This window comes from Grammomys surdaster, unplaced genomic scaffold, assembly GCF_004785775.1.
Source record: "Grammomys surdaster isolate TR1022 unplaced genomic scaffold, NIH_TR_1.0 125889, whole genome shotgun sequence".
Lineage (NCBI taxonomy): Eukaryota > Metazoa > Chordata > Mammalia > Rodentia > Muridae > Grammomys > Grammomys surdaster.
Window position 1 is genome coordinate 2,038,437 of NW_021620714.1, and position 26,835 is coordinate 2,065,271.

The 26,835-nt window shown below is 45.0% G+C and overlaps 1 protein-coding gene across 2 annotated transcripts in view; it reads right to left on the reverse strand.

The window, feature by feature from the left end:
* Positions 1-26,835, reverse strand: part of Mylk (myosin light chain kinase) — a 188,648-nt gene that overhangs the window by 113,513 nt on the left and 48,300 nt on the right. For both annotated transcript variants that reach the window (XM_028752285.1, XM_028752284.1), the window contains exons 3-9: positions 22,252-22,459; positions 10,165-10,213; positions 9,176-9,326; positions 7,965-8,130; positions 5,084-5,102; positions 3,464-3,963; positions 2,741-2,947 (exon numbers count right to left, since the gene is read on the reverse strand). In XM_028752285.1, coding sequence (XP_028608118.1) covers positions 2,741-2,947; positions 3,464-3,963; positions 5,084-5,102; positions 7,965-8,130; positions 9,176-9,326; positions 10,165-10,213; positions 22,252-22,459 — 1,300 coding nt within the window. The remainder of the gene's footprint in view (positions 1-2,740; positions 2,948-3,463; positions 3,964-5,083; positions 5,103-7,964; positions 8,131-9,175; positions 9,327-10,164; positions 10,214-22,251; positions 22,460-26,835) is intronic.

Genomic DNA, 26,835 nt, shown 5'->3' on the forward strand with positions numbered 1-26,835 from the left:
GAGAGAGAGAGAGAGAGAGAGAGAGAGAGAGAGAGAGAGAGAGAGAGGTGTGAATGTGCAAAAGCAGTGTATTCATGGATGAAATTTTAAAGTAAAAGATGCCTAGAAAGCAGACACAGCAAACATCCACCCACTGATGACTGGACAAACACAGCAGGCCGAGCCAGACAGCGGGATGTTGTTCCCCTAAAAAGGTGAATGAAGTACTGGCAGGACCTACACAAGGATGAAACCCAGAAACATTTTTCTAAGAGAAAGAAGCCATTCACAAAAGACCACACATGGTGGGAGTCCATTGATACAAAATGTTCAGAATAGGCAAATCCATAGAGACAGAAAATAACTAATGGTTGTTGGAGCTGGGGCCATGGGAATAGCGATGTCTGGTGAAGGCTAGGATTTGGAGTTGATGGCCTAAAGTTACACGGTAGTGAATGTGTTAAAGTCAGTGAATTATAAACTTTAAAGAATGAATTTTATGTTATATGAATTATGTCTCAAAATTGTCTACCACACAAACCAACAAAAATAACAGCAAAATGACAGGAATATGTGAGAGACAAAAAGAAAAAAAAGAAAGAATTGTTTTCTCTAAGTTTAGACAAATCCACAGCAGACAAAACCATAGGAGAATCTCAGCTCTCCAGATACCTCATTTGCCTTTGGTAGACCCAAAGACACACATCTGTCCCCAACCAGACTAGGAGCCTGGAGCAGCTGATGAAGTAGGAGCTGCTGGGCCTGCCAGCCCTGCCCACAGGTGCTCCATCTCCAAAAGGAATGAGTAACATTCTTTGTGAAGAAATTCACCAACACAGTAAAATCTCAGTAAAGAGGCAAGCGAAGGGGCTGGAGAGACAGCTCACGGGTTAGGAACACTTGCTGCTCTTCCAGAGGTCCCAGGTTGAGTCCTCAGCACCATGACAGAGGGCTCACAATTGCATGTAACTCCAGTTCCAGAGGAATTACATCCTCTTCTACCGAGTTATTTCCTGTGGAGATTTTCAGATAGACACAGAAGTAAAAAGAGTGATGGGCTGGATTCCTATGTAGCTACCACTCACTTCTGTTTATGTATACTAATATTATTTTATTGATATTCTTGTCCACGCTGTCAAAATGTGAAGTATTTTTTAGGGGAAGTACAAGAAATCACGTAAGTTTCACTCAAGAATAAGTTAAAAAGAAACCATGAGACCATCATCAGGGCCTTAGTCAGTACTGTGTGTCGCATACTTGTCAATGTCTACATGTTTCTGATGTCTCACAAAAAGAAAATTAAAAATTGTTTCAGGAGCTGGAGAGATGGCTCAGTGGTTAAAAGCACTGACTGCTCTTCCAGAGGTCCTGAGTTCAATTCCCAACAACCGCATGGTGCCTCAGGACCATCTGTAATGGGATCTGGTGCCTTCTTCTGGCATGCAGGGATACATGCAGGCAGAAGGCTGTATACATAGTAAATAAATAAATCTTTAAAAAAATTGTTTCAGTTGGAATCATGCAAAATCCACAAAAGATCAACACTGATGTTATTTATAATTTTAATCTAAATATTTTATACCTTGTGCCTCTCTCCTTTCTACTTCCCTGTAATTAATATATTAAAATGACTTGGCAAAAGTCCTGTAGAGCTTCCAACTTTGTGTATTCTACTTGGTGATTCTACTGCCTTGGTCTCGTTTATTAGGCTTACCAAAGGTTTGACATGAACCTAGGGCCCACAATAGTGCATTATGTATTTAAAGGAGAAACTTTTAAAAATTAAATTTATTTCGTGTGTGTGCATGCGTGTGCACGCCATAGCAACAATGTGGAGGTCAGAGGACAACTTGTGGGGCTTGCTTCTCTCCTCCCACTATGTGTATCCAGGGGACTGAACTCAGGTCATCAGGCTCAACAACAAGCTGAGTCCTCTCACCAGCCGAGCGTGAAAAGTTTATAGGAAAACAAACAGAAACATAGACTGACTAACCAACTTCCTCTCTCTTCTTTTGTTCTGGTGCCAGAGATCAAACTCAGGCACTTCTGCAAGCTAGACAAGCACTCTACCTCTGAGCTGTATGTTCAGTCCAATTTATCATAGCTTCTCTATAACAGTGGAAAAATGATAACATCAGCAATAGTCAACAACATGAGAAGATGCTGAAATTATCCATATCCACTCTCACAGTATTATATGGCTACTAAAAAGTTTGCCTTCAAAAAATATTAAATCATATAGAAAGATGTTTATGTTACATGAGTGCATTGGGATAGACAGCAGCATTCAAACAAGCACAGTGCCGATTCTGTTTAAAAGACGTTAAAGTATTTATTTTGGAGCCAGAAGATTATATATGGTTTAAATCCTGAGCAATGAACCCGAATTGCTTCTATAAACAGACACTGAATAAGCATAAAAGGCGTGGTACCCCACCTTCTCGGATTTCTTTAAGCCTGTCTATTTAGTGAACACTCATTCTCTGAGGTTACGGCTGAGTCATGGCACTACTTGGACAGCTGAGGATCCTAAAAAAAAATGTAGCTGTCAACTGGCCTTGGAGTGGACTGGGGAATGTCTGTTTTGATGTGATTCTGCCATAAACATCTGATTAAGAATCAGGGGGTGGGAGTACTGACGTTTCCCTTGGTCTTCAGGTGAGGACGACAATTGCAGACTAGGGTGTGGATCTGTAGGACCTGAACTGCCTGAGGCATAGGAAACCCATGAAAGCCAGCACACCTAGCGAGATGTACTCACGGTCCACCAGGAGGGTCCAGCTGCAGGACACCTGGCCAAGGCTATTGGATGCTGTGCAGCTGTATCTCCCACTGTCCCTCGTCCGGGCTCTCGGCAGGCACAGGTGATGGGATGCACCATCTTCATAAATCTCAGTGATACCTTCTCGTCTCCTCACAGGGATACCTTCCAGGAACCAGCCCACCTCAGGCTTTGGTATTCCTGAAACTACAGGGCCATGTGTGGAACATGTGTCCTCAGGGAACACTGTGTGGGGTGGGGAGAGACTGACCAGGACAGAACTCAGGCTGGGTGGAACTGATTCCCTACTTCTGAGCCTGCCTCTTCTTGGATCCTGCACTCACAGAGTCGAAGTCCTGTGAAAGGCAGGATCCTGACCAGGGGGAGAGCAGGGTTTTGGGCCAGTTCTCCAGGCGAGACAAGAACAGGAAAAGGAGGACAGAGAGGAAGGCACCTACAGTGGGTTTGTCATGATGGTGACACCAGGGGTGAGTTAGAACATAGGACCAATGCTGTGTTTCATACTCTTGCATGTCTCTCTAGAAAGCAAAGGCATTAGAGACTCAACCCTTCCTAGAGGGAAAAGCCTGGAAGAAGCTTCCTGGAGGACCTACTTTAAGGGGATGCATAGATACAGGAGGTGCAGACTGGTGTGTGCTGAAGGAAAGGAATGGCCATCAAGAAGCTACATACTGGGAAGCAGCACAAATCAGCTATACTCACCCTCACAGATGAACTTGACTGCTTGACCTTCAGTGACTTCTTGACTTTGGGGCTGACTCTCAAATTTGGGGCCCGTTGACACCCTTTGACTCTCTGTGGGGATGTTCCCGGTGACAAACTTATTCCCAATTGAGCCTCCCAGGCCACATTGTCTGGTAGGGAGTGTGGCTTGCTGAGGGACAGCCGGGCTCTTCCTCTCTTCCCCGGGAGAGAAGGCGCCTATGCCCGGTACTCTCGCTTCTGGCTGGACTCTCGAGGCCTGCAGAGGGATGATGCTGGTGGTTTTCTGCAGGACCTTTCTGGAAGAATCCTCACATAGCTTCAGCTTGGGCTCCTGTGGGGACTTGAGGTGACTGTTGGTGGCCCAGGCTGAGCTGCCACTCCTCTGGGGACTCGGGCAGTTCTTACTTTCAGCCACAGTCTCTGGGTCTTTGGAGATTCCATTGGTCACCTCCTCCCTGATGTCTGGACTGGGGGCCTTGGTTCCTCTCACAGACAACCTGCATGACAATGACGGTCAGGAGAGGAGAAGGCACCGGGGACAGAATGGCCACTTGGTTACTTACTTTGCAAACATTACTTTCCACAGTACAGACTTCATGTTCCACAAAACCCAGAGGGTAAAGTGAATAGCAAAGTACTGCAGCTTGCTCTGTGTCCCAAGCCAGATCCCAGGGGACATGTGACCCTCCCTGTCCCTTGCTTCCACCAGTAGCCCTGTGGATTGATACATCTCTTCTCACTGGGGCTCTGGAGTTCAAATCAACCACAGGGTTCCCTTGCTCACAAGGCCCCTCCCTACTCCAATACTAAATAGCCACTGCAGACAGCCTTTTACAGACATACACTGAGCTTTAACACTTGAAGCTCAAGGAGTTTTCAGCTTTCCACTCTATTAAGAATCAAGGTGGGCTTTGCAACAGCAGAACCCTCACTGTCTCTTGCCACACAAGCCATTGATCTGCAGCCAGCCAGGATACTATAGCTGCATGGGGGTTGTTTGGACCCCACAGTCCCCCTCTCAGGGTTCCCTCTGTTTGGAATATGCTCTCCTGAGCTTTTATTCACTTGCTAATGTTACACTTCCCTGGTCTGAGTTCAAACGTGGAATTTTCAGAAAGGGCAGTCGCAACCCAGTAACTGAAATTAGTGTCTTGGTCATTATTCTCCACAGGGGTCACAGTTGTGATTCCATATGTGAGGCAGTTGACAGCCCTTCTATACAGTAGACAGTCAGATCTATCCTGTGTCCTGACATCTACTCTATGTCTTACATCCAGAAAGGAAGGAAGCAAGGGGACTGTAGGCCAGAGGGACAAGTGGACTTTGGCCTGGGGTGGGATTAAGTTGCCTTGAGTGTGGTCTGCTTTGGAAGACACTGAGAGGATACTGAAGAAGACACAGCAGTGAGCATTCCAAGAATCTTCATACTGATGCTATCTCATCAACCTAGACAGCAAATTACCACAGGAGAACAAAGCAAAGCACCCCAAGTAAAGCAATCCCCCAAGCCAATCCTCACTTCCTACACAGCAACTTCAAAATTCAGGGCATTTTGCTGCTGTTGTTTTGTGCAGTGTATTTTAAGTTGGGAAACAACGATTATGAAGGAAGACATACCTAGTGGCATTGTCCAAACCTAGAAGAGGGACAGAAAGACAGTGGATTATTTTATATGCCAAGTAGAGACTACTATAAGGTGACATCCTTTTTCTTTAGTACAGAACTTCCCTGCTTGGGGGCTTTAGGTAAGCTGATAAATCTTTCTCACACTAGAGACACTTCCCTGGCTGGGCTTTTTAATAGCAGCTGGGGCCTGAGGGAATGGACTCCACTCCCCTTCACCAAACAGAAGGATACATTATTAACTGAAAGACAAATCATGGGATAAACCCTCCAATGAAAATGCCAAGAACACTTTGTTACCTTTAGCCTTCTGAACCACACACACCTCAAAAAGTACATTTTAGACAGATACATATTTTACAAACATACAAAGGAAGTGACATTTTATGCTGCCAGGAAAATTACAATATATTGTTTTCTTACCATGTCTACTGCTTTTTTAATTGTATTGTGGAAAATCCCAAAATATATACTAGTAGAAAGGCAGATATTACAAGCTCTTGAAAGGCACCAGCTAACAGGCTGGCAAGCCAAGAACTGGTAAGATTCTGCACAGAGCCTTACCAACCTAAGACAGAAGTGCATTACTTTTGATAGTGCATATTCCACGATGGGTAAGGAAGGCATTCTTATCAGAACAAACTAAGACAAGCTCAGTCTTGTTTATGAAATAAAAAAGGGGAAGATGTGGGGAGCTTTTGGGGCTGTTTGGCAGGAATTGGACATTAGGCTAGAACAAAGAAGTAATTTCAGGCAGGAATCTAAATCTTAGGCTAGAACTAAGAAGAAGGCTTCAGGCATGAAAATGACTTTCAGGTAGGACAGGGAAGTTGGCTTAGATATTTTGGTTATCTTGATAAGCCCTTAGGAATAGTGATCACAGGAGTGATCACAGAACTTTGTTGTCTTGCTTGTTCCTTGACTATTTGCATCTATTGTATTGCTAGTTCCTCAACCTAGAACTGACCTTAATACTTGGATATAATAAAAATGGTATAAGAGCAAAAAGGGGAAAGAGAGATGGGCTAGGGGATTTATGGAGAGGAGGAAATGGGGAAAGGGGATAACATCTGAAATGTAAATAAATAAAATATCCATTAAAAAAAAAAGAAAGCCAGTTTCTTTTTCTCCTATTCTGTTTGGTTTTGAGTATTTTCAAACAAATCCCAGCTGGGTATCATTTTGTCATTAGGGCATTAAGAGGGAGTGGTTTTTAAATACAAGGCTATGGAAAACAAAGAAAATTAAGGTGGCTAAACCTTGCTGCAGAGGCCTGAGAGTCCCCAACACACGGGGAGTGGCCAAGTCATATTTTTTGATCAGGACTGAGGTTTCTTGTTTTAATTGCATCTGGTGGAACAGAAAATACCAGTGGGTGCGGTACATGGAATGTCTCAGGGTGGCTCCATGAAACCTGTTTCAAGTAAATATGTTCACACACACAAGTTTCTTTCTGGGAACTGTGGAAACACTTAAAGAGATAGTAGGTAAGTAGGTAGGTAGGTAGGTAGGTAGGTGATGGATGGATGGATGGGTAGATGATAGAGAGATAGATGATTGATGATAGATGATAAACAGATACATGGATGGAAGGAGAGGAGAGAATGAGAGAGAGAGAAAGAGAGAGAGAGGGAGAGAGAGAAAAAGAGAGAGGAGGAGGGAGAGAGAGAAAGAGAAAGAGAGAGAGAGAGAGAGAGAGAGAGAGAGAGAGAGAGAGAGAGAGAATGCATAGTTTCTGCGGAAAGGAATGAGCCACAAAAGGGGGAATTATAGGCAGAAAAGAGGAAGAAAGGAGGAGGAAAGGTGATAAGCTCACTTCCCTTTTTGATCCTTAAGCCTAAGGCATCTCTGTGACCAACACATGAGCACTGGGCTTACTGATTGCTTCCCATTCACATGTTCAGGCTTCCCCAGGCTGAGCTTGGGGAAGGCTAAAGAACTGTAAGCAGGAGACCAGAGAGACTGCAAAGGAAGAACAGACAGAGGCTGAGGACAAAAGCAAGAAAGAGCAGCGATTGCTGCCATGTCCAGTCTGGTGAGGAGGATCCTGGGTAGAAAGAGTTGAGTGAGCATTTTGTAGGGTCTAAAAGAAACTTGGGACAAATGGCTAACTGAGGTGCCTATGAGCATACCAAAGCACACGGTGGCCTCCAGGCTCACTCAGTACCTGTGGCTCCTCCCAGTACTTTGCATGCCACCCCCTACCCTAAACCTCTGTAGCTCATGGGCTTTCCTTTCCCCAGCTTCTCATTCCTATACAACCCCGCTGTTTCAGACACACCTTCTTGGACCTCTCTCATGGTCATCTTTGGTTGCTTCCCTTCGTCTCTGGCTCTCCTCATCTCGCATCCAGCTTCAGTGTGCTAGCCATGTTTAGTCTACTAGTTTCTCTTTCTGTTCTGGACTCTTCCAGATGCCTCTGGGTGTACTTTCCCTCACAGCTACAATAAAAGCTTTCTCTTCATCAATACCTTAGAGCAGTTGTGACCTCACTTTATACACATCTGATTTGATGGACAGGATGGACAAGTTAGATTTCAGGCAGAGAGGTGACAGAGCAGCAGCAACACCCACTCTTCCCATAGTCAGAGATATGAGAAAAGCTACCTGAGCTAGGAGAAAGGCCTGAAGACACTGAAGGGCTTAGTTAGGAACACAAATGAAGGGAACAGACAGCTCACAGCATCTTCCTCTGGACCCGGTCTATGCAGCTAGCCCATCTCTTTCTCTTCTAGTTGAAAACTTTGTCCTTGCAGATGCACGCTTATGTTGGTGTGCCACATGTATACATACAAGCAGTGTTAGAAACAGCTTCCTCTACAAGGGTCCTGACACCAGGAACAGGTCCCTCTGCGTCGGCCCCTCCTCCTCATACCTGGGATGGAGAGCTCTGCAGACATGGAGGCTTTCCCTGATCCATTCACCACCAGGCATGTGTACACGCCCACATCATCCCGAGTGACCTCATGGATTTCCAGGATCTGCATGCCATTCTTCTCTGACATAGACACGCGGGCACTTGGCTGCAACGGGACATTTCCCTTCAAGTGGCAACAAGAGAGCTTGGTTACAGACGTCTGCTCTCTTGGACCCAGTTGTCCTGCCTCCCCCAGTCCTACAGAACGGACACCAGGGCTTGGGTACACAGCACCTGTTCTGTGATCTCCAGATATTCATCATAGTGACGACTTTGTTTGTTTGCTTGTTTGTTTGTTAACTTGATACAGCTAGAGTCCTCTGAGAAGAGGGAACAAGAGGGTCTCTGGGTTCCCCCTCTGGCTTCCTCCAATGATGGACTATGATGTGGAGGTGTAAGTAAAATAAACCCTTTCCTCTTCGGTCGTGGTATTTCACACAGTAACAGAAAGAAGACTGAGCCAGTCACCCTCTGAGCATTCAGCCTTGAGGCTTCTGCACAGGCTTGGTGCTGAAGTGTGGAGACTGCCTCTGTGTTTCTTTGAATGGAATGCGGTGACATCCTGGATCTCTGCCTTCAGTTTTTCTTGCCCTCCTTTTTTTCTAAGTTTAGAAGAATCACGAAGAGGTAAAAGGAGGTCTACCACTCATTTTACTCAAGAGTTTCTTCTCTGAAAAACTCATTCTCTCTCTGGCCTTGACCCCACTCTTCCTGACATCGCTCAATGTCCTGTCCTCCACCTTTCTCATTGCCTGGTACCACCATCTCTTCTGCTTCTCTCCACTTCACTGGGCTATGAACAGTTGGCAAAGCGTTTCCACACGGAGTGTTCCCCTAACATGCTGAGGCATTACTCCTACCTTAAAGGTAAAAAGACTAGGTTCCAAGAGATTAAGTGACTTGTGCCCTAACTCAAACTCTTCTCATGAGATGCCCAGTCTGTCTTTGAATAAAAGTTTTAATGCTGTTTTGTGAGTTGAAAATAAGAACACCATGATCTGAGTGACAGCAGGGAACACTAGAATAGAATGTCACTATCACATATACTCAGAGCCTTGGGGAAATGCCCAGAGTTGAAACAGAAGTAACTAACTAGAAAGACAGATTCCCAGGGTTTGAACTCTTGGGCTTCCTGGGAAGGATCAGAGTGTGGGCAGACAAAATCTCACCTTGAGCCAGGTGACCTGTGGTGGAGGCCGGCCAGTGATCTTGCAGGAGAACCGCCCCATCTGCCCTTCTTTGACCACAGCTCTGCCCAGCTTGGTGGCAAACTTTGGTGGGCACTCGCCCCAGATGCTAGGACGAGTCTCCCCTGGAAATCTGTCCCGAGAAAGAAATCAACAGAGAATCCAGACTTAGACTGGGTAGCAATTCAGTTCCTCTATTCCTGCTTAGGTCACTTAAATTGTGGTCAGAAACCATTTAAGGGTTGGTTTCCCAATTCCATGTCTCAAATACTTCTTTTAACACATCTCCTGGAAAAATCAGTGGCCCCAGAACATATCACCTCTATCACATGGGCATGCTGCTGTGTTGTATATACTAGCCTCCCTTAAACCTTAGTTCTACTGCGCTCTGGCCTAAAGCCTGGATTTTGGACAACAGACCAAGAGCATGCTTGCTGTATGCAACTTCCAGAGCTGACGCATGGAAACATCCAGCAAGATTCTCCACTCTATTTTTGCCTTGATATTCTAGCTAGGTGTGGTGGCACCAGGAGACAGAGCCACAAAACAGAGAAAATATGGGAAGAGAATGTGGAAGGCTCTCATCCATTTAAGAACAAGTTAAGAAATAAGTTGAGTCTGAGCCGCTTAGATCTGGGGCCTGTCTGTGACAGCAGCTATTGCTAATACTTCTAAGTTTATTCATTAATTTTTTTTTATCCATTATTATCTTAATTGTTAAGAATCCTCTGAGGACCATAGACATATTCCTCCACTCCTTTAGTATTTAGCAGCTGAGGCAAAGGTGCTAGCCACAGAGGCTAACAGGTCAGGAGACAGTGGAGGAATGGTTCTCAATGTTCTACTTGGCCCTCATTCTTCAGTTATTACAACCTAGGAAATGTAAGACTTATGTCCTATACCTACGCTTGCTAAGTCAGCAGGAAAAGACAGCCCAACCCTTACTCTGGCTGGAGCATTCCATAACTTACCCTGAGGCTTTAGAAAGAACAGGCTGATCACGTTTCTTCACAAAATCCCCTGTAACACACAGAGAGAAGGCTAGAGAGTCAGGGCCAGGTTGCATACACCAATGTCAGCAACGAGTCATGCAGACTCAACAACAGGGGAGGATGGAGCACTATGTGAGCCTTGATGAGCACATGCTGACTCAGTGTGAGCACCAGGCTAATGCATCACAAACACTAGAATATGAGTTACTTATAATACTTTAATGAACTAGGTAATTCACTATTTTTCCATCTTTTTAAGTTTTTTAAAAATGTATTTATCGTTATTTTGTGTGTATGAGTGCTTGCCTGTATGCATATATGCACATCAGGTGCATGCCTGGTGTCTGTGGACATACAACTCATGAGCCGTAAGAGGGTATTGAATCTCCCAGAACTGGAGTTACAGATGGTTGTGAGTCACCATGTAGGGTCTTGGAACTGAACCTGGATCCTCTGTAAAAAACAGCAAATACTCCTAACAGCTGACCTGTCTCCCCTTCCCTCTTTCTGTCTTTTTTTTTCAGTGAGTAAGAAAAATGAAATTCAGAAAAATCACATGTGGAAATGATAGAACCCTAAAATAATTCAGGGATCCTTCAGGTCTCCCAAGTTCTAGAATACTGAACCTCTTGGCTGAGTTGTGCGGTCGTACTTGGGACTTTCTATTGTTAGAGTCACCTATAGAGCTCCAGGACTGGTCCAGAACATGACACAGCTTAATCGAGGGAAGGAGATGCCATGAGCATCTCTTACCATATCTATTAATGATGAATATAATCAATACTCAGTTCTTCCACAGAAGGCCGAGTGAAAAGCAACAAGCTGAAATAGAACAGTAATGAGCTGCCACAGAGCCACACCTCCCCAAACCAGCAGTCCTGCCAGTCCTTGGCAAGATGCTACTATGCTAGGTACCACCAGTTCTAGCTGAAAAGTTAATATATCCAGTGCCACTGAGCCTGGGCCAGTTGCTGACATACCAGGCAGAAAACAGTAATATAGCAAACCTAGAGATACCACATGGGGAACCTTTATCCAGCTGCTACAGATGGGGAGGGAATATGAAATGTGACCAGAAAATAACAATGCAGCAATATTACTACACAAGAGTGGTTTGGTTTTTAGTTAGGAGAAGGGGAAAGAAAGGGCATTTCTGAAATTGCCATCACCCTGGAAGTTGGTCTCTTTCTTCCACAAGCTGTGAATACGTATAAAAGCCTACTAAGGCCTACAAGGATGGCTAGGTCGTTGTGCTCATATGAGAGAGTGTCTGCTGTGGGGAATGTACAAAGCATTTATCAGGGATTGGTGGACTTCCTTACACTCCCTCAGCTATTACATTTTCAGGACAGGACAGGAATGGACCCATCAGTAGAGACTTAACGTCACAGTTAGCATTTCCTCAACCATATCTATCTTGAGATTTTGACAGAATATCAATGAGACAGGATCCACACCAAATGCTCGGGCCACATTGAACTTGGGCTGTTGTGAACCAGTAATCACTGATGATACATTTGTTCAATATGACCACAGAGCGAGAAGTCCTGCATCTCATTCTCTAGCCAAGATTAAAAGACAGTTTAAGCTCATCAAAGGAGAGACAAGTTTTGAAAGAATCCAACTGACAAGTACAGTTAAGATGGAAGTTGGGCTCCTTGCGTGCTGTTGGAGGAAGTACAAAAAGATACACATTTATAATAGTAGCTGTTTAGGGGTGGTAGAATGCTCAATAATTTAGCTATATTTTATTTTGAGAAATATTAGCTATGTTTTTAAAAACATAAATAAATGGTTTTTAAAAATGAAACATAATGTAGTCACCTGTCCCCTGAAAAAAAGGAGAAAGCAAGTGAAATCTGGCATCCAATCAGCACGTTAGAGCTTCTTGTACACGCTCCCTACAGTGGCAGCATCCACATGCCTGCTGCTGAGATGCAGACCACATACCATTTACTGCACTTAGCAATGCTACCGTATTGCCTATCTGATCTAATGTTTGATTTTTTTTAAAAGTCTGTATAAATGGATAAACAAAATGTAGTCTGTTCATGTAATGAAATATTATTCAGGAATGAGCAGGAATGAAGTGTGGAAACTCTACAGTAGGAACAGACTCTGAAGAACACGTGACATGGAGAAAGCTTATCACGAAGGATACATATCATGTGACTTCATCTCTAAGAAATGTTCTGAACAGGCAAATCCACAGAGAAAAGAAGGCGGTAGGCAGCTGGCAGGGCCTGCAGCAGGAGAGAAATCTGTGGGTATAAGATTTCTATCTGTGGTAATGATAAAGTTCTAGAACTGGGTAGTGGTAGGTGTGCCAGCTGGGAGTGTACTGATGATGCAGGAACACTTCAGGACACACTTGGCTAAAATGGTGAAAAGGGTAAATGTCGAATGCTTCTTACTACAATAAAAAAAAATTAGATTGAGAATTAAAACAAAATTCTCAGGAGCTAAATGTCTTAATCCTAAGGCAGAAATTCCTCAAGACACACAACAAGTAAAAAAATAAGACATTTCCCATAGATGAGCAAAGAATGTTGCTTACAGGTGCTTCCCTGTCAGGGCAAGGGCGATTTACAGTATGATTCAGGGCAATGTGCAAAGGTAGTTGGCTGAACGTGGAACTGAGGAATGCTCACATCAATATGAGATAGTACCAGAGAGCTGAGAAGAGAACAAAGGGAATTTGGACTAAGATAACGAGCAGGGTCTATTTGGGGGTAGGAGGGAATCCAAGTTGTAAATAGTCAGATGAGGTGAAATTAATCCTGCAAAAGTATGAAAATATGGCAGAATTAAGGCAATGATGGTAAAACAAGCAGGAAGGAGATTAAGGTAGAATGCTGGAGATGGGGGAGGAGATGAAGAGGACTGGTGGGGACTGGCCCAGTTTGTGAGGACAACACACTGAAGGTGTTTAACCACTCATCTTGTCTGTTTAAAGGACAAGATAAAGACAATGCGGCAGGTCTCAGGAATGGAAAGTTCAACACAGGAGGGGCTGACAGGAACCCGGGTGCTTTTCCTCATAATATGTAAGAAGACTGAACAGAAACAGAACAGTCTGATTTAAAGGTGAATAATGTAGTCTCGTCGGCAGGGAGAAGGGATGCTCCCCACAGTGTGTGGTAATGCGGCCGTCCTTCACACAAACAGGACTCCCAGTCCTGAAACAGGTATGGTTCATACTCATGCCAGGGCAAGAAGAGCAAACCCTGGCTGCTCCAGGTGAGCCAGAAATAGTCTACCTACTTGAGCTATCTTCAGTGTTTCTTATAGAAAGGCTTAAAATAGCACTTCTCCACTCTGTTAGAATAAATCCCACTTTCATGAGATGTGTTTAGTCATGCCAAAGGCCACCTTGGATTGAAGCTCACAGCTAATTGGCCATGTATATGGTTTCAAAAATTCATGTAAAGCCTTAATTAAAGCAAGGTGACACAGAAAGTAGGCCATAATCTTCCGTATCGAAGTATGTAATTGTTCTGTTGAAGCACGCTGGAGGATAATGTGATGCTCGCAGAACTTGTCAAGCATGCTTGGATTTTAAAACTGAATGAGCAAAATTCATACTATCAAGCAGTACAGGCAAAGGGGAGCAAGGTGGATATGAAAATAAAATTGCTTTTGGATAAAAGAGCATGAATATTATATTTGAAAAAAAAAGCCTTAAAAGGCGACACATTAAGGTAAGTTAAGGGATGATCACACAGAGAGGAAAAAAACCCTCAAGTATGATGTCAAAATAATTGTTTTATGCTACAGACTCAGGTAATAAAAAGTTATTGTGGAAACTTTACATCTTAAATTCCCATCATGCCTTGCAATGTACCCTCAGTGAGGGTGTTGACGAAAGAAAGGTGACGGGCAATGGAGAGGCACGCACTACAGCTGCAAACCCAAACTAACTGCACTATGCCACCTTTCAGGTCACAAATTCATCAGAGCACCCCCAACTTTAAAGACAATCGAGAAGATAAAAGACCCAGAGAGACATCACGTGTCTCTGTAATTTAATACTCCTGATTCCACCTCCGTCAAGTTTGAGGTCTCCTCTGATCTACACGGGACGTATGTAAACACACAACACTTACATGTACAATAGCTGCATTGCACTTAGTAGAAAATGCGCACAAACGAACTCTACAATAATTTAAAACTGTAACTCCAAGGCTTCTCTCTTTATACTGGCCATTTCTTAAATCGTTTAGCTAGTTTTCACAACTTAAAAAATTCTGGGTGTTATTGAAGACCTCAGAACCACTGGCTTAAATGTTTATGAAGCACTGTTCGAGCAAGACTGTAAGGAAGAAGGGGACAGCCCTTGTCATGGAGCATATACTTTATACTGGTACTTTCCCACTAAATGCCCGCAAGCCTCCCTGACCACCTGGAAGAGAAAAGGGGCCTTGTGAATGTCACACCCTCCTCTCCCCTGGAGGATTTGGTGCCATTCCTACTTGGAACCGGGGCTTTAGTGATGGAGAAATGGCTGGGGTTCGATCTATTGGCTGATGATCACACGTGATACTCAGGAAAGGGGAGAGGGCTGAGTGAAAGAAACAAGGGGGTGGTGAGGTGCTCCATGTGGGGGCCTCTGCAGCAAGAGGGCCCCTTCTGTTCTCTTTTAAGCTCTCTACCTGAGAGCTTGGGAGAGCACTTAACTGGCCCCCAAGGGTGGGAAGGGAAGGCTGCTGAGGTCAAAAGGGGAGCGGGATCCCTGGAGCAAAGGGCAAGAGATGCAGCCTGGTTGGGGTTCTCCACGAGAGAGCTCTAGGCACCAAGAGAACTAGAAGGTCTGTGGGCCAGGGAGATAAACAAGAGCCAAGTCACACCCACAGGGCCTTGCTGACAGTGACTCACGGAAGGACTCAAAGGGAGGGGGTGATGAAATCTGGTGTGCATTTTTACAGGTATTTCAAATAGCAGTGTGAACTCTGGAGTGAGGACAAGATAGAAGGTGACCATTGGGAATTCTTTTTTTTGCGACAAGTGAGAGACCATGATAGCAACCAGGACCCAGACAGTGCCACTGGGATGGAGTGGAAGGAGCTGTGTAGGAGGTGACACAACAGGGCCTGGTGACACCTGGTGTAAAGCTAGGGAGTATTTGGGAATGGCTGAGGTTGCCCAGCTGTCCTATTTTCTAAGAAGATATGGACTGTCACCTGTCAGTGTCAAGTCTTCATGGCCCCATGGATGTCTTAACTATAAATATTAAAGTACCTCTGCCAAGGGATCCCTGTTGTGGTAAAAATGGAACTTTTCCCTATACAATCTCTTCCCTGTTGTGTATTGTATCATATTATATTGTATTGTATGCATGCAGTCTCTTCCCTAATGTAGTCCACTTTTGCTGGAACACACACACACACATGCACACACACATGCACACACACACTGCTCCTACACTGTGATGCTCACTAGTGGATACATTCTTCCATGGACGCCAAAATCATTTATGGATCCAGAAATTTCAAGGGTTCTGTATAAGGCTCTAGGAAATTGATATACTAAATAATTCTTCCTCAAGGGATTGAAATAGAATACACACTGTTGTGAGAAAAACCTATTTCCTAGTCATTCATGGATGGGCAAGGAGTTCAGAAGTAGTGGCATGGGGTTTTGAATGGGAAGGGGACTAGCTAAATAGTTCCTGCAAATGATTTCTTTAAACAAAAGTTTTAAAATTCTTGTTTAGTGTATGGGTGTTTTGCCTGCATGCCTGCGTGGGCAGTACCCTAGGAGACCACAAGAGGGTTCAGATCCCCCTGGAATTGGAGTTGCAGATGGAGTTGTAAACCTCCATATGGGTGCTGGCCCTCTGGAAGAATATTCAGTGCTCTTAGCCACTGAGCCACCTCTCCAGTTCCAGCAAGTGAGTTCTTAATTATCATCCACAACTGCTCCATAGAGAAATTGTTGATACTTAGCAGAAAGAAAACATCTCATTTAGAGTCCTCTTCTAGGGACCAAGACTCCATCTTAGTTTGTTTCTCTAGAGCTTCCTGCTGCTGTGACAGTCCAAGTCAGAGGAAGCCCGGTGTGTGTGTGTGTGTGTGTGTGTGTGTGTGTGTGTGTGTGTGTGTGTGTCTGGGAGGGGTGGGGTGGGGGTGAGGGGCAGCATTCTCTTGCAAACCTCAGTCATAAGTACCAATCTCACCAATTGACCAGGAAGCCATCAGAGATGATGATTCTCTAATCAGAGGCATTGCTCGCTTGGGGTGTGATGTTGTATTCACTTTATAACCTGGCCACTTTAGAGCCACCTCCTGTGCAGGGACCAGGTTGGGGCCATCCACCAGCAAGCCAAGACAGCACACGGATGGGAAAGGCATTTTAAACAGAAACCTAGAGCAATTCATTGCATCAATGAGCAACTCATGGGGGGGGTGCATCTTGAAAGATGATGGTCTAATAAGGACAATACTTGCATGTAATTAAAATGATATAAAAGCAAAAAGGAAGAGAGGGGATGGGATGGGGGGTTTTAGGGAGGGGAAATGGGGAAAGGGGATGGCATCTGAAATGTAAATAAATAAAATATCCAATAAGGAAAAAAACACTTGGAAGAGAGGAAGGAAACTGTGATAACTGATCTCAGTTGTCAACATGAATGCATCTTGAATCAACTAAAACTAAAGAGCTGGGCATCCCTGTGAGGAGCATCCTTAACTGTATATCTGAAGCAGGATGCCCTACCCTATTTCTGGGCAGCATCTTCTAGTGGTAGCCAAGATAAAGGACATGGAAGAAGGAAACTGTTTTGCCTGTTTCCTCTCCCACACTGGACACTTCAACTGTTCTGTTGCTGCAGCCTCCTTTGCTGGCTTCTTGGGGACTGAAGACCAGCAGCCCTTAGCATCCTGCAGGGACTCCAGCATCAGAATGGGAATGCTGAGACATGAGCCTCCTGGACTGAATAACTACGGAAGTCTTGGACTTTCCTAACCTTCAGCATGAGCTAGTCATTGCTGGACTGCCTGCACTGATCCTGTAACCCAATCTAATAAAGGCCCTGTTTAACATAGGCAAACATCATTAAGAAAGTCAGTGTCTTAAGGGGAGTTCTCTTGTTCCTTATGCACAGTACAAAGTCTGCGTTTTCAAGAGCAGAGAGAACTATGAGAAACTAGGAAAAGCAAAGTCCATGAAGGGCCATGGTTAGAGACAAAGAGCTGGAGGTCTAAAGAGATGGGAGAACAAAGGAAGCCTGAGCTGAGGTGGGGCTGAGCAGACGGCTCGGTGGCTACAAGCACACACACTGCTCTTGCACAGCTTCCCAGAACCCACAAAGTGGCTCAACACCGGTACCTCTAGCTCGAGGGGATCTGATCCAGGTACTGTTCTGCGTTCTGTGAGCACTACATTCATATGCATGCGTGAGAGATCGAGTATGCAGACACATACAGATACATGCACATATACACACAGACACACACAATTAAAAGTAAAATTGAACTTAAAAAAAAACCTGAAGGTACATGGCAAGTATTCTGTACATGGATTTGCAGAGAGCAGCAGCCTTGGTGTTATTAGGGGTCAGGGATTGGGGAAGAGGAGATTATGGAGGGGATGGCCAGGAGGCCAGGCTGGAAGAAGACAGAGGGGCAGGCTGCTCCAGGTCAGCTGATGCTTCCAGAAGCCCTGCAGGTGATTTTTGTCTTTGAGATAGGATCTTGATATATAGCCCAGGCTAGCCTTGATTATAATCCTCCTGCCTTTGTCTCCCATGTGCTGGGACTCCAGGGGCACACCACCATGCCTGACTCTAGGTGCAAACTCCTCCAAGTATGGCCTGTGGGAAAGCTGCAGGGTGACACTGAGGGTGACTGAACTTCAGATATTCAGGCTGTATATCAGACCTGTCTAATCAACACGGAGGTGTTAACAAGATTCCCCAGCAAGGCTTGTGTGCTTACTTTTGACTAACCCAACCTGTGACTCTGGTGAGAGCGACTGTGAGTTCATATCTCTTCTGGACTCCTAAGCATTTAAGCTACTATCAAAAGTTTCTCTGTTTTTGAAGATTTAAAAGGGCTTCTGAGACTCAGGTCAACACTGTCTTCATCATTTGGAGGGGATACTTATCATGGTTATGTTGATTATACACTGAAATGATCGTATTTTGTATATACTGAGTTAAATAAGACATTACTTTTATTAAAAGTAATCTCACCTAATGTGGTGGTTTGAATGGCTGTCACAGGGAGTGGCACTATTAGGAGTGCGGTCTTGTTGGAGGAATGTGCTACTTCAGAGGTGGGCTCTGAGGCCTCCTATGCTCAGGCTCCACCCAGTGTGGAAGAGTCCTCTCCTGGCTACCTTCAGATCAATATGTAGACCTCTCAGCTCCTCCAGCACCAAGTATGCCTGGATGCTGCCCTGCTTCCCACCATGATGATAATGGACTGAATTTCTGAAACTGTAAGCCAGCCTCAATTAAATGTTTTCCTTTATAAAAGTTGCCTTGATCATGGTGTCTCTTCACAGCAATGAAACTCTAATGAAGACACCTAACTTTAAAAAATGTGGCTCTACGTCTCAAGACCACCCCACCTGAGTATCTATCCCATGTGCAATCACCAAAGGTAGATGCTGATGTGGAAGACAGGAAGTGCATGCTGATAAGAGCCTGATATGGATATCTCCTCAGAGGCCTTCAAGAGTCAGACATATTCAGAGGCAGATGCTCACAACTAGCCATTGAACTGATCATGGGGTTCTCAATAGAGGAGTTAGAGTGAAGACTGAAGGAGCTGAAAGGGTTTGTGGCACCATGAGGAGAGCAACAATACCAACCAACCACAGCTCCCAGGGTCTAAACCACCAGCCTGGGAGCACTTAGGGGGGGATCCAGGGCTTCAGCTGAATATGTAAAAGTGGAGGGCCCTGCTGGGCATAGGTGGAAGAAGAGAACCTTGACCTCATGAAGGCTGGATACCCCAGGGGGTGGGAATTTTGAGGGTGGGGAGGTGGGAGTGGGGGGTGTAGATAGAGGTTACATCCACAGAGAAGAAGGAGGAGGGGCGAGGGGATTGGGGGTTCCGAGGGGGTGGTGGGGGATGGGGTAAGGGGACAACATAGGAAATGTAAATAAATCATCCAATTAAAAAAAAAAACAAAAAACAAAAAACAAAAACAAAAACAAAATGTGGCTCTAGCAAACCTAAAGTCACATGTACAGGTCCTGTTATGTCACTACTGGACAGTGACCCTGGAGAATAGTCTGTGGCCCCTGTACTAGGGAGGAAGTGCCCTCAGGATAAGCTTCATTGCTCTGCTCTAAACTTTACTAACCTAGAGGCACTTACAGTATGGCTGCTTCCTGTGTGGGGCTCGGGTAACTGTGTGGGGCTTGGGTAACTGTGTGGGGCTCCGGTAACTGTGTGGGGCTCAGGTAACTGTGTGGTCCTGTCCCTAGGCACCCGTTCTCACGCTCCTTGGCTCTAATTGCCAAACTGGAAGTTGGGCAAGAAAGCTTTCTTTCTCACAGACTTCCCTCTGTAAGTATTCTACGGATGTTAACTGCAGCTCAGATAATCACTGGGCACCACTACCTGATGGCCAGGGGCTGATTCTTGTACCACTCTGTGTGATGCCCTCTGCCTTAAAGGAAAAGAAAGCTCAGGAAGGCCATGTGCTCACACTTAGAAATCAGCAGAGCTAAAACTCAACCAGGGCATTTGACTCCACTCACTGCACAACATTGCTTCAAAAACTTGGTCAATAAAGGTTAAAAGTTTCCACCTCTTGGTCAAACATTTGATCCCAGGACCTCTGTTCTGTCCAAGGATGAACAGAGCAGGAAGCCCAGCCCAGAGTTGGAGGGGAGGCCAGTGGGCTGGCTGCTGGAGTCACTTTGTGAATGTCGATGCTAACCTGGCAGGGTTGACAACTTCTCCATGGCAGTGGGTGATAACTACATCCTTCTAGGCCTATGGGGCTTAGGGTTGCCCCAAACACATCAGCTCCAACAGGCTTCTGATGTGGCAGAGGGATGCACACAGGCCCATTCACACACAGAGAGGCTGCAGGCATAAGACCATTCTTCCATTAGAGTTAGAAGCACAACACATCTTAAGTCCTGAGCCGATATCCCAATTAAAACCCACCCAATGAGGAGGAAAATGAGCCTTGTCTTGCTCTACTGTGATTGTCCCTCCTCCTTACTGCTGACCTGAAAAATGTTCTCTCTGGGTTGAGCCATCAGATCCAACTTCCTGAACAGTAAGAACCAAGAAGATTCACAAGTTGTCTGTTTTATATAGATCAGGTAAGCTTTGAATTCTGAGATCTACCTGTGTCTGCCTCTCAAGTGCTGAGATTAAAGGCTGCAGCACCACCACACCTGATTATGTCTGTTTTACATAATTTCCCTGCTTTCCCAACACATCCAGTCTTCCTTAACACGGATCATAGAGAATAGGGGGTAACCCAGGCTGCAAAGCTTGGAATTCACATTTGTTTTCTGCAGAAGCCAAGGTTCAGAGGTTTTAAGCCCCACATTATGTTGGCAAATGTTGAGTTTGAGACTTTGGGCCGTGACTCATAACTCAGCACCTCTTAGCTCTCAGCTCCAAACAGGAAATCAGAAAAGAGACTAGGGTACTTTTTGTTCAAGGGCCTCACTATTCAAAGTTTAGGCTTTGTGATCAGTTAGTACCAAGATAGCACCATACCAGAATGGCTCCTGGCAAGTTTATCCTGAGACCCCTGACCAGGAGCCACCTTCTGTCTGGAATGCCCCTGCCACAGGCACTTGAAGGTCATTGAAATGACTGAGTCACTTAGTTAAAGAATTTAATGAAAGCATCCAAACTATGCACATTCTGCTCAGCAGAACTTGTGTGCCCTGCCACTGTGTGAGGAAATAGGGGAAAGAGGTCAAGGAGTGGCCACTGTCCCAAGTGCACCACATCCCTTCTAGAACTTTCCAAGGCTGCCTTAAACGGCTATCTATATTGTTCACAGTGTCTCTAGCAAATGAAGTTAGGAGTACAGTCTTCTGAAAAAACAAAACAAAGGAACAAAACAAGAAATAAAGAAGGAGCAAGTTTGTCTACCTTGCTTACCAGTTCCCAGAAAGGCCTAGAAGGGTCCGGGGAAACATGTCTTACATCCGAGGGGCTGGCAGACCCCTTTTCCTTCCAGACATCAGACCCTGAGTCTCTGTCATTGGCCTGACGTGGAAAGTTCAACCCAGCAGAGCAGCTTCAGCCTGGCACCAGCGACAAACCCTAGTATTATTTACAGTCAAATGTTTCTCCCAGATGCTTTGAGGTTAGTAAGATTATTTCAATCACAGAAGCAGGGGGAAAGACAACTGACCATGTATTAATTAATAGACATATTTTTCCTGTTACATATTTTTTTATAGTGAACACTATTTTTATTTTTTTATTATTTATTATTTTATTTTTATAGTGAGCACTATAGTGAGCACTATGGTGATGCTAATGATGATAGTCCTTTCCAGTCATTTTCCAAAAATTTGGTATTCACCTGTGGAGAGAATGTCCCAGATACTGAAGAAATAGTAATGGACAAGATGGTGACCTTGTGTCTCAGAGCTGTGCAATGGGTGAGAGGGTGCAAGCCTTAAAGAAAAACTGTGAGGGAATTTACAGGAAGGAGAGTTGAAAGCTGGAGGGTTCTAAGGGGATTCTCTAAGTTGAGGTGTTTGAGCAGAGGCCTGAGGAACATGAGTGAGAGCTAGGTGAAGGACCAAGGCAAGAGCTCTTGTTTGGGCAAGTAACAGGGTGAAATCCTGAGGTCTTGTCAAATGTGGCAAGGCTTGGCCACATCGGGGTGACAGGTGAGGCGAGCAGGGGATAGGTCATGCATCCCTTTGTGAGGTTACCACTAAGAGTCTGTTTGTACTCTTGGTGAGATGTGATTCATGGCAAGGCTGGAACATGAGTCAGGACATTCCAAAGCCTTAAATTGGGTGTGGCGTCTCTTCTAAGTCCTTCCATCTTTGAGAGAGGACCAAAGCACAGCACCTTTGGAGCTGGCAGTTCAGCTCCTGCAGCAGTGCCCCATGGGACTCACCTTCCACAGTCAGCTCCACGGTCACCTGACGGGCACCACTGCCATTGCTAGCTTCACAGGTATACTTGCCCTTGTCCTCCTCGCAGACAGTGTGAATGACAAGGCTGAAAGTCCCCCGCACTCCACAGTCCAGCAGGAAGCGGCCGCCATTGGTGATGGTTTGCCCATTTCTGTGCCATGTCACCTGGGGCTCTGGGTAGCCCCGGACCTACAAGAAAAAGAAACTGTAAGGGCTTCTGTTTCATACACACTCACTACATGCTAGTTCAGAGTTCACACTTTCTATGCATTATATACTGGGTTACATAAAAAGACAAAAGAAAAGATCTCAGTGGTTTGAGCACTGTGACACACACTTGTGATTGCAGCTGTTGGGAGGGGGACAGGAAGATCGGGGGCTCAAGGTGATCAATACCCAGCTACATAGCAAATTCAACGTTGGGCTAAGTGAGGCCCTGTGTGAATCCCTCTCCACCAAAACCTAAAACAAACACCAAAACCCTCAATAGTAAACTATATTGATTACATGTTGGTAAAGTAACTTTTTAATATTTTGACAATAAATCATTAAGATGCGTTAAGATGAATTCTGACCTGTTTCTCTCTGCAGCTTTCCCGTGGCTACTGGGAAAGATGGCCCCTTACTTATGCCTCCCATGGGGCTTTCAGCTCTGCACCAGCTCTCTGCCTCTAGCAACAGTTAGGGGTGTCTGTGAGTGCCCCCTGCTGAGCACTTTTCCAAGTTCTTGACACATCCAAGCTTCAGAGCACCTTGCTTCAGAGAATAAAGCTATCTCAAAAGAGAGAGAAAGAGAGATGCAGAGGAAAATCCCAATCTGAGAATTCCCACTGAGGGTTTAGAAAGACTCAGCAGGTAGAAGCATGTATTGTTATTGCAGAGAACACAAATTTGGTTCCCAGCCATGTCAGGAGGTCTCTCTCACATCAGGAAGCTCATAACCTCCTGTAATGCCACCTTCGGGGGATCAGAGGCCCTCTTCTTGACTCTTTAAGCACCTGTGTTCATATATGAATCACACACACACACACACACACACACACACACACACCCCGGGTGGGGGGAGTTGAGTTCTAGATATGAAAATTTTGTAAGTGCCCTTGACCACCTGGGACTCAATGGTTCCTCAGGCTGGACCTATCCTCAGAAGAGCAAGGCTTAACCCATTTCAATGAGGCCGCAGAATTGATGAACTTCTGCATTGGAAGATGCACAAGCACAGCCTGGAAGCCTCCTTAGAAGGGAACTGCCTTTGTTATGAAAGATTTTAGGGCCAGCTTTTATCTACGTATTCCACTATAAGGCAAGAAAGGATGGCTTCAGGAGAAATGAAACTGAAATTTGCAGTATGATCCCTCCCCTCAACACATACACACACATACTCTGTAGCTCTCCCTCTTCCTTGCAAAGTCAGGTAGCAATGATATATGGAATCAGGGGTTACGTGTGTTTGAACTCCTGGAACCCACATACACTTCCTTCCCTAACTGCACTAAACAAGGGGAGCACTGTATTTAGCAGTGAGAGTTGTCATTTTCTTTTTGTGACACTGGGGATCCACCCCAACCCCATAGTCATCTGGATATGGCTAAGTCTCCTCAGCTCTTCTGGTCCCAGCATCTTCAATCTGAGTACCTAAGATGTAGACTTTTGTTCCTAAGGAAGGAAGCTTTGAGTCCCCGTTAAAAAGCCCAAAGCCAACAACAGTCCTTTGATTAATTCATACACTCATCCCTTCAGCAGTAGTTTATAAATCTTACATGACCTGCCTCTCCAGCCCTGCTAATGTAGAGTCAAGATTCAATGGAAACGAAAAAGCCCCAAACCTCGAGTCAGTATTATTCATCTTATTTGTCATTCCCATAAACAAACAAAAAAGCTACTTCCTATAAAAATCTAAATTACACTCATGACAGAGATAAATTACCCACAAGGAAATGCCACACTTCTTAAGTTGTCTCCTTCAAAACATGTCAGCAATGCCTGAGGCCACTGAGGTCTCACCACAGTAACTATTTCCTACCTTAGGTTGACGGGGTGAAGGTGATCACATCAACCTGGGTATATGAACCTCACCACTGGTATTATAGAAAGCTGAGTGTGGTCGTGCGTGTCACTGTTATGGGAGTCTCCCTCCTTCCTTTCAGTTAACTTTTCACATGTGATATTTCTGGAAATTTCACACACTTAGTCTTTGTTAAACAGAAGAAAATATAAATGTGTTCCTTCAATTCATATTTCTTTAATGGATATATAGCCACTTGTTCACTTTTTTTGGAATAAAAGAGCTACACAAATAACCATCATGTGTGTTTGAAGATGGCCTGTATCATGATGCCATATAAAATTTTGTCATCCCATGGCTTTAATTTTGTCACAAACACACTCATACAAAGAAACACCAGACAGCATGCATCCTGTTAAAATAGCCTCCTCGGGTTCTCAGAGAACAAGCAAGGAAGCCCCTGTGTGGCTGCTCATACGAGAATTCCAAACCATGTTTCTTCTCCTGAACCCTGTAAGGTAGGGCTAGCCCACCCTCCTGATGTTCCCAGGCTTCCTGTCAGCTTCAGAGCATCGGGGCTTAGCCCTGCAAGCAGGAGGAGATAAATCATTAACAGCTTCCAGGCATTCCGGCAGCCTGCACGGTGGCCCCCTGCAGCAGGCCGCTGGGGGTATCAATGTTTAACTGAGTACACTGAGAACGGTCCAGATCTCAGGGACATATCCTCTTGGTCTTTTTCTCTATTCTCCTCATTGTCTACACATATACCAAAGTTAATTTTGAAATGCCTTGTTAGAATAAATATTCAATGGTTTCTAAGTGTGCTGAAACTGGCATTAGTTAAGAAAGTCAAAGTGTACAAGCAAGACTTTCATAGTTTCTTAATCTAGAGCACGGCCTCTGTGAACTCGCTCAGTCCCAAGGTCTGAATGATCTGCAGTGTGAACATGTGTCCTACCACTATGAGTGAAGTTCATTAGTGCTCTCTAGCATCAGTGAAGACTGTTTGGTTTAAGGATGTCCCTTTTACCACTGCCTGTTCACTATGCTGGGGCCCAAGTAGAGAAGATAGGAAGTCTTGGCTCACATTCTTGGGATCTAAGAATGGCCTTCAATTAAGAAGCTACTGGCGGGATTTTTATGGCTAGGATCTTATATACAGAGGCTAATGAATGCCCATCAATATCTAGTTCTCAGAGAACCTTAACTCCCAGCACTATGAGGGAGGGATCTCAGGTTGTAGAACTCTATCATCTGAGCATCACAGTCACCATCTTCATTGGAACATCTGTAACCAATTGCAAGAGATCCCCGAGGTCTGGCTTATTTATTGTTGATAGTGTCTCATAGAAAAGAGGTATTGGGGTCACTGGGCCCTCAGCTGAGATTACTGCTGCTCCTTACTGAGCCTCCAGGCAACCTGTATGTACTTCATCCCTAACAGCACATAGCCTTGTGGTCTTGAGAGTACACAGACTGTCAAAGATTAACTAAAGGGGACTGTGTCTACGCAGCTATGGGGAAGTCTTCATCTATGCTGGTGTGATACTTTGTGATGGTGACATTGCTTTAGGGTCACCCATGCTCCTGTGAGTGACTCCTTACCCATGCTCTGTAAGTAAGCCAATAAACTCATTGGTTCTCCAAGTTGGGCTTGGTGGACTCATACTTTAGTTGGTTGTCGGTACCCTATTGTACGGCTGTTTGGTGCCCTGGTTTATGTCTTCCCAGGAAGAGTTCCCTCACCAGCTACCCTGTGATGGTGACCTTGATGGCAGCCATGATGCCAAGTGTAATACTAGAGAAAGAGTAAGAGGAATGGGTTTCCTAGCCAGACCACATGGCAGATGAAGTGGCACATTTAGGACCACAGTTCTGGTCTCTGGTTTCAGGGGTTGTCTTCAGGCCTCACTGTAAATTCCTCATTTAAGTAAAACAAGTTTTGGATAACCCAAAATGGTGATGTGTGCCTATTCTAATAGAGCCTCCATCTCTTAAAGCAATGCCTGATTCTCAGTTTCAAAAGGCTCCAAAGGGTTCACAAAAGATTGGTCATGAAAAAAGGGAGTCATGGGTTATCTCCTTGCGTTCAGAGTAGGACGGGATTGGAGCCATGTGAGCTCATGCCATCCTAGGGAAATTAGGGTGGAGAAGAGAGGACAGTATGACAGCCAGACCTCAGTGCCTGGGTCTGGCCAGGCTTCTAGGTCTCTCTGGGCTGTAATTCCTTCCTATCGCGGAAGAGAAAATTACTCTTTATGTATCCAGGGTTTCTTCTGTCTCTAAAGCATGGTTTTAACTGGTGACCCACTTAATTCTTGGAGGAGGCTCTTTCCTCTCACCTCCATTTTCCTTTAGGCCCAACCCACAGGCTCGCTGCCCTCTAACTCCTCATATGGGAAAAGCAAGTGGCCACCAGAGGAACGCTCATGAATGCAGAGAGGCTGCCCTCACTTTTCACCATAATGAGTTTCTGGAACCGGCCCCAAGGAGGGTCACTTTGAGGAGAATCGTATTTTTGCCACAGTAACCACATTTAATTGGAGGTTGTGTTCTTGAA